At 40.0% G+C, this 14,063-nt stretch overlaps 1 protein-coding gene across 5 annotated transcripts; it reads left to right on the top strand.

Moving 5' to 3' along the window:
* The first annotated feature begins 214 nt into the window (after positions 1-214).
* Positions 215-13,250, top strand: zfand4 (zinc finger AN1-type containing 4). Of its 5 annotated transcripts, XM_022763872.1 has the most exons (11): positions 240-438; positions 1,972-2,283; positions 3,698-3,773; positions 4,479-4,546; positions 4,694-4,880; positions 5,421-5,568; positions 5,995-6,012; positions 6,112-7,236; positions 8,486-8,540; positions 11,268-11,385; positions 12,150-13,250. In XM_022763872.1, exons 2-11 carry the CDS (start codon positions 2,100-2,102, stop codon positions 12,283-12,285), a joined length of 2,115 nt encoding a protein of 704 aa, XP_022619593.1. In that variant the 5' UTR covers positions 240-438; positions 1,972-2,099; the 3' UTR covers positions 12,286-13,250. The 5 variants fall into 5 exon arrangements, with proteins under 5 accessions (XP_022619592.1, XP_022619593.1, XP_022619589.1 ...); XM_022763871.1 differs by having other exon boundaries at positions 215-283; positions 5,995-7,236; XM_022763868.1 differs by having other exon boundaries at positions 240-539; positions 5,995-7,236.
* The last annotated feature ends 813 nt before the right edge of the window (positions 13,251-14,063 follow it).

Genomic DNA, 14,063 nt, shown 5'->3' on the forward strand with positions numbered 1-14,063 from the left:
AAACATTTGTACCAATGATATAACCAATTATTTGATGGATTTTTAAGCCTGATATCTACTGATGTGCGGGAAATATGACACTTTGTATCCCAACTCAGCAGGACCTGAAGGTGATTACCTTTAACTCGTAGTTCTGACAGTTTATTGTCCCTCCCAACCCACCATCCGTGACGCCAATTGGTTCCTTTGTCTGTCAATCAAATGGCATCACAAAGGTGTTGTTCAGTCGTCTTTGACAGGTATGATGGTGTCGCCAACAATGGGACAACGGCGACCGTCAGCGGTAGACAGTCTACTTTTTTCCGTGTGTAATTTTTAACTGGAAACGTGATGAGTTTAGTTTTGCACGTAACGTTTCCCTCGACAGTTACACCGGATGGGACCGGACTGAAGCCTGTGGATGTAGCCTAGCAGCCTGCTAGCCAACCACCGAGAAAGGTAGCCATTGTTTGAGTTGTTGGCTAACATGGCAACGAAAGCTAATGTTAGCAGCGTTGGCTAGACGGGCTTCTCTACTGTATTTTTTGCAGAAGATACCGGTAAGCGGGGTTTTAAAAATACAGTATTAGTAAGGATTGAATGCCTTTTCAAAACTGGGCGTTAGAAATACTGTTTGTGCGACCTTTTTCTGCTAACGTTAGCCGCTGGAATTGTATTGTGACGATTGCCAACTCCATTCATCCCCGTTGTCAGGCAGCTAGCTGACCCAGTTCATCTCTTTTTCCGACCTGGCCCGTGGTGTCTGTTGTGGTGGTGTGGTCACCCAGTTTTATATAAGGTTAAATATATGTAGAAGGAATTTGAACATAGCGTCGTCGCCTGTAACTTGACAACCTAACCATTTCTTTAGAGAATGGCCTGCTGTGACAACCCTAACCCTAACATTAAAGAGCCAACAATCAGCAGGACAGTTCGTATTCAGTGTTATATACCACATTTGTGCGTTTGAGTGAGTTACTAGAGCTCCTGTAGTATAAAATCTCCGTTTAAAGGCTCAATTTGATTTAAGTGCCCTGGACAGCAGCTTGTGGACAACTGTACTCCAAAACACATAGGGACAAGATAATATGTTGTAGCCATATATAAATCTCATCAGTCCCAACCAGAAACTGTATAATGGTCCCCAGCAGGAAAACTGTAACCTATATATTTCTGTTGTCTCTGCATTTAAGTGATAGAGAGCCATGTACGCAGGGTTATATGGCCTAACGTTTCAGATGTTGAATCCAACTCCCCTTCCTTCTTCAGACCTGGCTCTCATACAGATTATAATCTTATAAAATGTTGGTGAGTCAAGTGACACAGGAGGTGATCTGTCAAAGGCTGCGGTCAGGCACAGGACACCTCATACCACTGATTGGCTTATGTAACACACCTGATCTTCTTGAATTTTGGCCAGGGCCCTAAATGCTGCACTGAATGTTTCATAAGATGGTTGCATGTTTCTGCGGCCACAGATACGTGCTCTTGTTCTAAAACAAGGAAAATTTAAAACATGCTACGAGACAGTTTCACAGTTTCAGTTTTTGTATTGTATTCATGCATTCATGAGCATATTGTAACTTGTGTGATTTACAGAACTACCTCATCAGGTACATAACGTAATTGTTATGTCAGTCATTATGTGTCTATCCCCCACAGTTCTGTGGCCCAACTCATTAGATTTCCCTCCACTCAAAAAGTCTGTGTCTGCAAAAAATACATACAATTCAAATGTCAAAATGGTGTATTTATGTGTAAACAAAAATGACTTGGCTATTAGAGGTTATCATTTTAATGCTATGCGACTGCTGAGCTGACTTGTAAATGTCAAATTTCAGAGGGTAGACTATCAAAGTCTTGACCTTTCGGAAATGCATATAATATATTTAAGACCCCTGATTGCAGGGGCTAAAGGTTAGACTTATTTCAACTAATAAAACCTTCTGAAAAGTTATGATAATCATTCAGTGCTTTTGATTCTACTTGCAGCAGTGGTCATCCTGCAGGATGTGTGACGGTCGCAAGGCCAGTGAGCAGTGCCTGTCCCTTTCTCCCTCATCTTGGGCCACCCCTCCCATTTCACGATCTCCCTGAAGCTTCTCTCCCAACCTGCCAAGATGACAGACAGGAAGGAGCCACCCTTCTTTAATGACGACAGTGTGGGAGCTTTTCATTATAAGATCCCTTTCTATGACACTATGGAGCTCTTCATAGAGACCCTGACAGGGACCTGTTTTGAGCTGCGCGTGTTGCCCTTTGAGGCTGTCATTTCAGTCAAGGCAAAGATCCAGAGGCTGGAAGGTATAAATCTCACTAATGTGAAGTTTGCATGTTTTTGTATGCTGTTGCTTGCATGTTTTTAAGAAACAGTGCCCATGTTTTATAAGCCAGGGGTATTGCACTGATTGTGTCACATCCTGTCATACTATTTGTTTGAGCATTTTGCTTCATCTATTCTGTCTCCTGAGGCGGGCTGCTTTGTACAAAACTGCTCTCAAAGTGTTTTTATGTTTATGCTGTTAAATTGGATCAGAACTGCTTACCAAGTTTAATGTAAGGGGAAAAACAAAAGAATGGGTAGAATTAGAAAATTCAGTGTTTAAGCATTACAGGCCATGCCTTGTGCTCCAGCAGTAGGTGTTTGTAAAAAATTTTGTCACTCTGATCCATTGCATATATTGGTATTGTTGATGAGCCATGCTGAATCAAAACGCCAATCTGTCTTAGAAGTAATATGTGGATGCACTTTGGATTCACCATGCAAAACTGTGGAACAAGGTCAGGCTATTTGCTCACTATGTAAAATGCTGCTGCCTTAGAATATAATTACCACAACGAATCTGTGGACTCACCTGTTGGCTTGTCTCCCACATGAGACACTGGAGGCACGAAGGAACACAGCACAGCACAGTGTAGTGTAGGAGAGGGGTATGTGTGTTGTATTGGAATCAATTTGAATGAATGTGTTGGTTCTTACTTATCCAAACAATTTTTTTTTTTATTTTGACTTTGGCAGTCTTCTAAGGTTGCTTTGTTGTAGGTCAGTATGGCCTTCCATATCTACATTCTTTGCAGCTGTTTTCAGTTTTGGTCAGAAAGGCCTTTCTGTGCTCTGTGTGCGGAGGTGTGTCAGCCAAGTCTGTGTGTTTGTGATGGAGCATACCACTCTGCAATGAAGGGACCACTGCTCACTGACCAACACTGGCTCACCTCCAGCACTGGGTCAGCAAGTTCACTCACTGTGGGCACAGAGAGCTTCCTGACTATGCATACTCTCCATCTAATTCCAAGGAGTAGCTCTAGAGAGTCTTTGTATTCATTAGGCTGTCATCCTTCTGAGATTTTATTGTTTTGTCTCATTTTCAATGACATTAGATACAATGTACATATAGAGTAGTCCAACCAACCTCATTCATTTGCCAGTTTAGCTGACTTTATGGTGTGGTAACTGTACTTCATCAACAGATTTGTAAAATTTGCACCATTTTAATTGACAACACACCTTTTCTGTGATTTGCTGTTTTTCAGCAGTTACATAATTCTGTCTTTAGGGGGCAGACATGAATCATCTTTAGCGGTGTGTGGCTGCTTCTCTTGGTGGCATTCCATTCTCACCTGTCTGTCAGATTAGTGAAGGTAGTCTCTGAAATATGAACAGGTCTTGTAAACTTTGGTTGTTCTCTCTCATACTCTCTCCCTCTTACTGTCTGTAAAGGTATACCTGTTGCCCAGCAACATCTTATCTGGAACAATCTGGAGCTGGACGATGAACATTGTCTACATGACTATGGGTAAATCTACTCCCTTTCTGTCCTTCAGAGCACTGACACTCACACAAACAAAGCTTATTAGAGAAATTGCTGGTAATGTTTAAAACATGCTGTATACATTTAGAATCATTTGCATGTGCGCTTTGAAAGCCTTCCTGCTGTGGCGGTGACTCAGTCTTCATTTAATTCAGCAAGTTATAGATGAGCCAGAGATTCAGAGCTAGATGAGACAAGTGACATTCTGGTCATATTTAGAGAGCTTGTCCCTTCACTCTTGTCAGTTTATGAGATGCAGACCTCACCCTCCATTGCTCTGCTGGCTGCAGATGGTGGTTGTTGATGGTGATTGTTATGAATGCTTGTCACTTAATTTTCCACATGAGCAGCCTCTGGTGCGATCTTGCTAGGCTTGCCTATCACACTGCAGCACGCTTTTGAAGTTTTAGAAGCAGAAGGGTAGAGTAGGCGATGAAACATCTGCTCATATGAAACAAATGTTCCAGTGATATTCCCAGGCGTGTTCATCTGGAAATCATCCTGACCCTCAGAGTGCTCTTAACTTTAGATCAGAGCCTCTCTCAGAAGTAAAGCATTTTACCCTTAATGTAAATGTTGCTTACTGTTTATTTTGCTTCTCTCCCATTAGAGTTACATACACTGGGGAATGGGTTACAATACTGTTCACTTATTCTTCTATATTGATCATCATTCTGTTTCTGTTTGCAGCATTGCAGAGGGCTGCACTTTGAAACTGGTCTTAGCTATGAGGGGAGGGCCAATTAACACCAGGAGAGGTAACAAAAAGACGAAAGAACTGTACAGTCACATGATAGCTGGACATTTCTGGTTTCAAATTATATCAAAATATATTTATCTGAGTAAATTACCTAATCAATGAGAGTATTAAAATATGCTGTTTTCCGGTTTTGACCTTTTGTCAGTAACCATGGAGGATCCTATCAAAGAGGTGGCTGACCTGATGGAGAGCACAAAGGAGGAGGGTTGGGAGAAAGGCGTGCCCAACAAGCAGGTCACATTTGTGGTCTATCGTGAGGGTGACCAGCTAAACCTATTCCGAGTGGTCGACAGGGGAGATGGCACCCTGACTCCTCTATCTGAATCTCTGAGGTCAGGATATTGACATAACTTTTATGTTTTTATTTCTTTTTTTATTTAGTTATTTATTTTAAGATTATTTTTTGGCACTTGTTTGCCTTATTAGTGAAAAAGTGGGCAGGAAACGGGGAGAGAGAGGAGGGGTGTGACATGCAATAAAAGTCCATAGCTGGATTCAAACCTTGGATGTAGCAGTTATGTGGCATGCGCTGTAACCACTTGTCCACAAGAGTAACTATGCCCATAAATGGCATTGGGGCAGGGATTTCTCACATTGGTCATCATTACTCATACTGTAACAGAAACATCAGAAATTTAAACAATCTACTGCAGTAGGTTCTGTGTTTTAAGAATGGTGCGAGGCAAAAGGAGGCACTAATGAGGAACCAACAGAATAAATGAGTAGAATTATATAATTATGCAGCCAGTGTAGAGTTCAATAATTAACATTGATAATTTGGTGATTGTTGTGAACCGCTGCAGCTGAGTTTTTGCAGACTGCTTTCTTAGATCATTAATAGGAAGAGTGTTTGTGCCTCTCATATTTTCCAGTGGTGGCTCAGTGTACAATGTGTACGCAGAGGAGGAGGAGGATGGAGAGAGTTCTGCAGCTGCACAGCAGAGCCTTGAGAACTCCATCACCATGACCAAAATGAAGCTGCTCAAAGCCAAGATGGAGGACATGAACCTCAACAAGAAAGTAGGAGCCTAGTAGGATTACAGAATGACAGAATTAAAGTTTTACTACCTATCAGAGTGCAAATGTGGCCTGGACACAGTATTAATTTTCACACCGTTTTTAAAATGTAGACACATAGAATCCTGCATGTCATAATCATAGACTAAAATGGTAGGCTGCAACCATTTTGCATAATGCAGATGTACTGCACCAAACACTAATTTGCATGTGTTTGTAAGAAGATAGAGCGTTTCATTACTTTAAACTGTACTTGCTCTATAATGTTTTTATGCTCATCATTTATTTATACAAGCAGATTAAATCAAGCAATGAGATAACAACTTTGATTTTATCATTTTACAGGATGGGGAAAAAATGTAGAAAATGTATTGTACATTTGAGAGGGCACTGGTATAATCTGAATGTATCTGTGTCTCTGATCTCCAGCCGAAGAAGGCAGCAAAGGTAAAACCACGGCCACCTGTCAACCCACATCCCTGCGTTGGCTCACAAGGACCTTCCAGCACACGACACCATCATCGCCTCTTTCGTTCTTTCCCTCAGATCACCCAGCCTCGGCAGTCAAATGCACAACTACCTCCTATCGCCGACCATGAAACCACAGACCCCTCCCCGCCCTCTGCTGCTGCAACCTCTGCTAACTTGTCCATCCCTAGACGACCACCTCCCTCTTTCTCCTCACCTTCTTGTTATATGCTTCAGGAGGAGGAGCAATGGGAGACATGCCCACCATTTGCAAAAATACGGCCCCCTCCCAAAGTTTCCCGGTTGGACATAGGCACCACTAGGTTGATGAGGGACTGTGTGTACCCTCAGCTCCCTCCACTGTGTACCAGGGGGCCACCTGAAGCTACCTTTGACCCAGCTGAGCCTGCAGGGGATGCAGTTGGGCTGGGTTTGTTAGAGGAGGCTACTGGGCTGGTGGCACCGACACAACCTGGAGCTCCGTTTGGGGATTTGTCAGACCCTCTGAGTCTGGATGTGTCCACCCAGTCAGAGGGAGGTTGTCGGTCCCTTGAGGTTGGGGCTCAGCACCAGTTGCCCCTCTCCCCTTCCCCACTTAGTACCTGGACACTTGGGACAAGTGATACTCTCACCAGCAAAGCTGACAGGACACAGCTTGGCACATCTTTTCATATCAGCCCTTGCTCCCCATTACCTGCCTCCACGTCACCATCCACTTCTACCAGACCGCTGCCTCAGCCTTTTGATTCCACTCTCTGCTGTTTACAGCCCAACCTTCAAGCACAATCCTCTGCACAAGTAAAGCCAGGCAACACATCCTCTCACCCCTCCACCTCCTCATCAATTCCTCTGCCACGCCTTCGAGGTGTTAAAGTGGAGTCACCTGGCAAGAGGCCAGAGCTTATCTCAAAGAGGGAAGCAAGAGGCATCACTAAGTTGGCCAACCAAACCTGTAAGGAGCCACTTGGGCCTCTGAACAAGTCTGACCTATTGGCTTCTCTCTCCACAAGAGCTCCAGACAGCAGCAGCACCAGGGACAGCCTTGGAGAGAGTCTTGGACTTGCACTGGCATGGCCTCCTGCCACTGCCTCAGGACAGGGCAGCCATGGCTCCAGGCTGCCATCCATCCCAACTAACAGGCTTCTTCAGGATGATCTCATAAGACAAATGTCACCGTTGCACCGAGCAGCAGCCTCTTACATGGTGACAGTGTTTGCTGTTCAGATTAGATGTGTGAAAGTTTTGTTTTTAATGTTCAGTTTTGGTTTAAGCTTCAAAGAATTTGACATGCTTTGAAGTATTTATGTGAGTCTTCAAACAATATATTATGTAATTGGCTCTCACTTAAACTTTAGTAATAATGTCTGCTAGAACTAAAGTCTGTGCTCATCCCGACCCACAACGGTAGCAGGTGTTTAAAAATAAAGTAGAGGGAGGTAATGCGAAGCTCTTTTTGCTATAATTGTCACAAAATTATCTTTGTATGATATTCACTGTTCAATTGTTCAAAATCATATGGTAAGATCCAGCCTAGATCCAGTCTTTTTCATCACAACGCAACTGTAATTGCGTTGGTATTTTAGTAGACCAGAATAATAGATATTCAGAAACTGCATATATTGTATTATCAAGCATTTAAGATGTCTGGCTGTGACAAATTTCACTAAGATCAAATTGAGTAGTTATTTAGAGATGAGAATTTTTAAGTCAGGCTGCATGAGTCACAAGATGAGATAGAGCGAAGTACACAATATAATATATTAGTGATATATATATAATAATATAAAAAAAAGAGAAAATACCCACAAGTTGCTTCTCCATTAAAACATTTTGGCAAATGCAGTAGGTGGAATGCATACTGTATTTACGGTTCAGTTAAAACACAAAGAAATTATTCCTAGTGATTTTTCTTTTTAATATATGAAATTGAATCATATTTGGAGCATACACATCACACATAAGTGAAATTCATTGCCTTGTAAATTAGTTAGATACACAAGAAGAAATGAAAATAGTAGTTGATAAGTAATTGATAGGAAACAGCAAAAATATCAGAAATCAGAGTCTAGTCTATCAAGTCTATCAAAATAATATTTAATTCCATCTTGTATTGAGCTCAGCAGTTTGTCCTGCAGTTTGTCCTGCTGCATCAACAGTAATCCCTGTGTAATTTGAGTATATATATATATATATATAGAGCTTATCTTATATATATATATATATATATATATATGTGTATATAAAAAAGATAAGCTCTGGCCTCTTTTTTTCCATGGAATTCATTCCATGTGAAAACACTATACATACATTTTCTTCCTTGGACAGTTTAAGTGCTATAAGGTGTTTTACAGCACAACATATTTTAGAGAAAAATCTAATTTTCCCAGGAGTTAATCACTGCAGGCCGTTTTATCGATTTACTCTAAAACCATTTCATGTTGCTGTTTTTCAGGCCACCAACACTCTTGCGTCAGCTGGAGGAGTCATGACCTCATTTGGGAGAATAGGTAAGGGAGACGCACAAACACCTCAATGTTAAATACTTGTATGTCAAGAAAGTGTTGCATTGCGGTGGTTGGATTGGACATTTGAGTTGTGGACTTTACAGCACTGTAATTTTGAAGTGCTATTACCTGTGCCAGAGTGCACACATTGTAGCCAAACAGTTCTGGACTACTATACGTAGCTCTTGAAAGATGCAGTCACATACAGAGATGCCGTTATGTGGAAACCTTCAGTACATTTTGAGGGCTACAACAAGGCACCACAGGGGTTTTACATATTCATTATTTCTACAACTGCAGAAGCAGTACAAACAACAGAAGGCGGCGGGCCTACACACCAGCACACTCATCTATTTATTTATGTCAGCCACTGATATGCTTAGACTGTTCACAGAGAATATGGATAACTACACTCGGATTAATTCACAAAGTAGTGAGTCAAGACTCCATTTTCCTTGATTACCGTTTATCAGCATCATTATTTCCCACAGGCGGAGAGTTTATTGGTGATGGTCTAACTCGACTTCAGACAACACTGAACAACCCAACTAATGACTGGTGTTTTTTTCAGTTGATTGTTAGCTGTTAGTCCTGACTGTATACTTTTTTTTTTTTTTTCAAGGGTCTGTCTATATTTGACATCATTGATGATTCCTTCAATCAGGACATCATCTGCTTCAGTCTGTTAAGAAACATCCTCATAGCATGTTGCTCTCCCAGAATGGTGTACTATGGGGGCATGTTGGCCAGTTGTAGGCAGTGGATACAATGCTGTTGGGCATTTCAGGGCTAAGAGTTCAGTTTGAAAATGAGTTCTTACCTTGTCATCATTTGGTAAATTAGCAATGTCCCAGACTGCTCTGCAAAATCTGTAACTAAAGCAACCAGTAAATGTTATGATACATTTTAATACTTAATTTTACAAGTCTCCAATTTCATAATAATTTTCCAAAGGTTTCCTGGCAATACCTATGTAATTTGGTACTAACAGAGACTGTTTTAAAATTTCCAATAATTAAAAATGATAAATTATTATTTACTTGGGTTTAAATGGAGCTGTTTCAAGGAAAACCTGCTTTCTCCATAATTACAATGTTACAATTGTTCCTAGGAAATGTCCTTGGAAATGATTAGGAAAGAACAGACTTGTAAAATAAACCATATTTTAATTGCTCTGTAATTCAGATGTATTTTTCATAGAAACCCATTGTGTTCCAGGTACACCAGCTTTCACAAACATCCCATCGTGTTCCATTCAAACGCTAGAACCTTTTCCTCTTTCACTAGTTACGGAACTGCAGAGCAACACAAACAAACAGCAGTCAGCAGTTTTGAAGATATCAACACTGACAGCATCTGTAACAAGCCAACATACTTTAAGTTACAAAAGAAGGGGCCTTTGTCTCTCTCAGTGCATCATGTTTTTACAGTGCTGCTGAAATGTACATATTAGATCCTCTTTATTTAATGAATGAGATAAGGATCAGGGGCTATGAAAACTTGACCGGGACAGCCCTAAATTAAATGTGGTCAAAATCAAATTAAGGCTACTACACAGCAGAACATGGAAAATGTGAATGGTTCTGACTATATCTGAATCCCCTGTATACCTGTACGGTAGAAGATTAAAGTGCACGAAACAAATAAAAATCCAATCCCACGCCCAGCTGCTTGACAGCAAGCTTCCTGTACCTTCATCACAGAGCTGTCAGTTTTATCTGTATGTTTCCGTATCCCCACGGCTCAAAAACCTAGCCGAGCTGTATGCTTCCACAGACACGATTATCACAGGTACAAGCTGACATAAACCGGTGTTCCCTGACTTAGGAAATGAACTGAAGAATATTTTCTGACATGTTTCCTAAAATTACAATGGTACTGGTTCATATGGCAAAGCTATTTCCTAAAACTCTTTTTAGTTGGAAACATTCAAGACTGACAACTATTTGGACCGTTTCTAGAGAGTTACAAATTTACTACTGCTTAGATCTAGTTTAATTGACTGCAGTTATTTTAAAATGCACACTTTATTATAAACCAGCTGTCAAGGGTATCAAAGAAACACAAGATGAGAAGACATGAATGTGACAATTTTTTATACTGTATTTTTGAGGGATTATTTTGAGGCAGTTTTTTCCTATTGGTATCAGCTAATAGACATTAATCAGATATAATTAATGGTATGAAAACACTCCTTTTGCTCAGTGGAATGGTAATAAATTAGAAACTTAGTCAAAAAAGTAAAATGGAGAAGACTAACAAGTTTCAGATAAGTGCAGAGAAACTTGAAAGCATATTGGATTTCTGGCCACACTTCAGTTTTTAGTACCTCAGCTGGTGTTTTGACATCACTGCTGGGCTTTGGCCAGAAGTAAAACTTCTGAAAGACTGAAAGTACTGACTTGTGTGATTCTGTCTTGATCTAACCTTTTATGGCTTCCTGATTACTGTAATGGATGTAGATTGAGCAAGTTTGAAATCTGTGTAATGTTATACAAGCACAAATGAAAGCAAACGGCTTCATCAGAAAGTTGGATATTAGGAGAAATATTCCCAATATTGTATGGGAATATCTATGCTGTGTGCAGACATGTTATTTAAATAAGAGAGCCTAGCTATGTGATTGGACTTTGAAGATTTGTTCCACTGATCAAAACCTTTTCACTGCATGATCAGTTATTCCACACTGGCTCCTGTAAAGTAAATAAAACATGTTCACTCTCTTCTCAGGCACTCCAAATTACCACCTACCTCCAGTCAAGGCTCCCACAGGCAGCAAGAAGAAGGGCTCAAAGCACTGCTTTCTCTGTGGCAAGAAGACTGGCCTGGCCACCAGCTACGAGTGCAGGTACAAGTGCCTCCAGCATTTACTCACTCACTCACTCACTCACTCACTCACTCACTCACTCACTCACACACACTCTCTCTTGTCCTTGAACCACCCCTTTTAGTACAAAGTGGTATTATCCCAATTCATCATTTTGTCTCTCCATTGAAAACACATTTCTGTTCACTGCTACTGGCTTTATCAAAGTTTCTCCAAACGACATCAGTCTGGATCTCTTCCCTCTCCTGGGTCTTTTCCCGGGCGTACACATTGAATCTGATGCAACAGTATGTAACTCTAATCTCTTAACATCGGCCACTTACAGAGGATGAGTCATATAAAGGGTAGATCTCTTTAAAAGACTAAATGATGCTGGTTAATAGTCAAATGGTAAACCTGTGTGATTAAATAAGTAACTCAATATTATTTCTCACAGATGAAATAAATTAGAGATCTCTATTAGTTTATATCATTTTAATAATGGACTACTGTGAATAGATAAGAGCACATGAGAGGGGATTTTAATCAAAGAAAACTGCTATGGAGGAGTTAAACTAAAGAGGGAGTAATGTGACTGCATTCGGATTCAGCAGAATGGCCTTATGACTAAGCAGATGATGTTTGCTGATGGAGAAACTGAATGTTTTTATTTGCTGACTGTAAGGTCTCGAGAGGAATATACTATGAATAAAGTATTTAATATATATATAATAATATATATATATATATATATATATAGAAGTTTTTTGCATATATACTGAAATGTGTTCATTTAAATCTTTTAGGTGTGGTCACAACTTCTGTGCCACCCACCGCTACGCAGAGACACATGACTGCACTTACGACTACAAGAGTGCCGGACGGCGATTTCTGCAAGAGACCAACCCTCTTATCAGTGCTCCCAAGCTGCCTAAGATATAGACCCCACCTGTCATGAGGGGCGACCTGAAGAACCCACAGGTTAAAGTGACTGAACCGAAGAGATTTTGCAGAGTCGTTTCTAGCAAAAAGAAGGCACCTATTCACCACTGTGTGCTTTTTTTTAGCAGCCAAGTTTGCTTAAAATTTAAATAAAATAATCTGTAAGGCCAAGTGTGAACAAACAAGAGTAGACTGAAATGGCACAGAACTAATTATCACCTCTTGACAATGTGAAAAAGTTTATCCTTTTTATCTGTTACCCTGTTACCTTTTTCCATTGCTTAAAAAAAAAAAACAAAAACAAAAAAAAAACCTGTGCATGTATGTAGGTAGTTTTTGTTATAAATATATCTGCTGCACGTTCAGACATATCTGTTTTTAGTTTTGTAAGCCTTTTTTAAAAAAAATAGGACCACTGATGACTTTTCATTCGACAAGTCTTTGACAGATGCACTTTAGAACTATCATATTTATACATTTGACTTTCCTTATTGTGAGGGGGAAGGATACTTACATTTCTGTGTTTGTCTTATGAAGTGTTTATGTTGTTGTCATCAAGATTTTTATATTCTGCCCCGCTAAACGTCTTTCTTACACAGGCACATACATACCAACATAACTAAAGAAATCTTTCTTAAAAGAGAACAATACACCCACTTACTGATGAAATACTTAATATTTATTAATACTACTTATTTAAATTCAAGGTTGGTTTTAAAATAGCAAGTATGCAATGTGTGTAGGTGTGAATGTCAGTTGTAATTCATATGCCTATCAAGTAAATGTATTAGGATTGGGGGGCGTGGTTATGGTATTTATGATGTGTCTACAGTACGGTGGTTGCCATAAAAAATCTTTTGTAAGTCTTTTTTTATTGCTCAGCTGTTGCAAAAACTTTAAATGCTGTTAAAGTATCTACAGGGGTTTGATCTAATAAAGTTTCTTCTAAGCGTTTAGATCCCACACTTCGTCTAAAATTATATTTCCAACCGATTATTTTTGAGTTCATAAGGAAACACTTAGTTCACCACAGTTGGTCCTTACTATAATCTCCTCAAGTCTTGCAGTTGCGATCTTTCATTATTATCACATTCAGTGTTTGACCTTCCAAGCCGCTCACCATTAATAGTTATCATCACATTGCTGTGAAGTATAAGAGACACCGTTTCATATTGGTATCACTGACTCATTCTTATCACATTTGAGTATACAGTCCTCCTGACTCAGACTCTTGGCTAGTTCCTTAGCAACAAGCAGAATTTTTTTGAACCTGTTGAATATTAGTCCCCCTGCCTGCCCCCCATCCACCTACTCTCCTAATTCTAGTCAAAGTTACGACAAATTTAGTTCAGGGCCAACTCAGGAAAAACCTGTGATCTTCTTACTAGGCTACTATCTGCTAATTTGTTACTCAGCTGGTTGTGTGTCACAAGTGCCACAACAAGTTAACACCCTAATTAAACAAAACATGACTGAAACATGAGCAAATGTGTGAACTGGTAATTTGCTCTAGGAGTGCATTGTTTGTGTGTAAATGATAAACAGTAAATACTAGATATCACTTATGGAAAACAAAAGCTCTGTTTAAAATATGATCACATTTTATTGTCGGGATGGTGTTTTTTTTTAAACAAAGGTCAAAATTCAGATTCCCCACACAGTCAAACCCTTCAGGTCTGGTTTTGATAGGACTGTGAACAGATGGACTGATCCCACAGGGCCTTCTGCCACTGGCTCGCATTTTCAAATGCAATGTCTGCACAATAATAATTTTATCA

Source organism: Seriola dumerili, unplaced genomic scaffold, assembly GCF_002260705.1.
Source record: "Seriola dumerili isolate Sdu_G_001 unplaced genomic scaffold, Sdu_1.0 BDQW01000478.1, whole genome shotgun sequence".
Taxonomy (NCBI): domain Eukaryota; kingdom Metazoa; phylum Chordata; class Actinopteri; order Carangiformes; family Carangidae; genus Seriola; species Seriola dumerili.

Excerpts from the sequence above, each read along its gene's own strand:
- zfand4 (XM_022763871.1), top strand. The coding sequence starts at position 2,100 with ATGACAGACAGGAAGGAGCCACCCTTCTTTAATGACGACAGTGTGGGA. Across the intron at positions 2,284-3,697 it reads AAAGATCCAGAGGCTGGAAG|GTATACCTGTTGCCCAGCAA; the intron begins GTATAAATCTCA and ends CTGTCTGTAAAG. Across the intron at positions 5,569-5,994 it reads ACATGAACCTCAACAAGAAA|CCGAAGAAGGCAGCAAAGGT; the intron begins GTAGGAGCCTAG and ends TCTGATCTCCAG.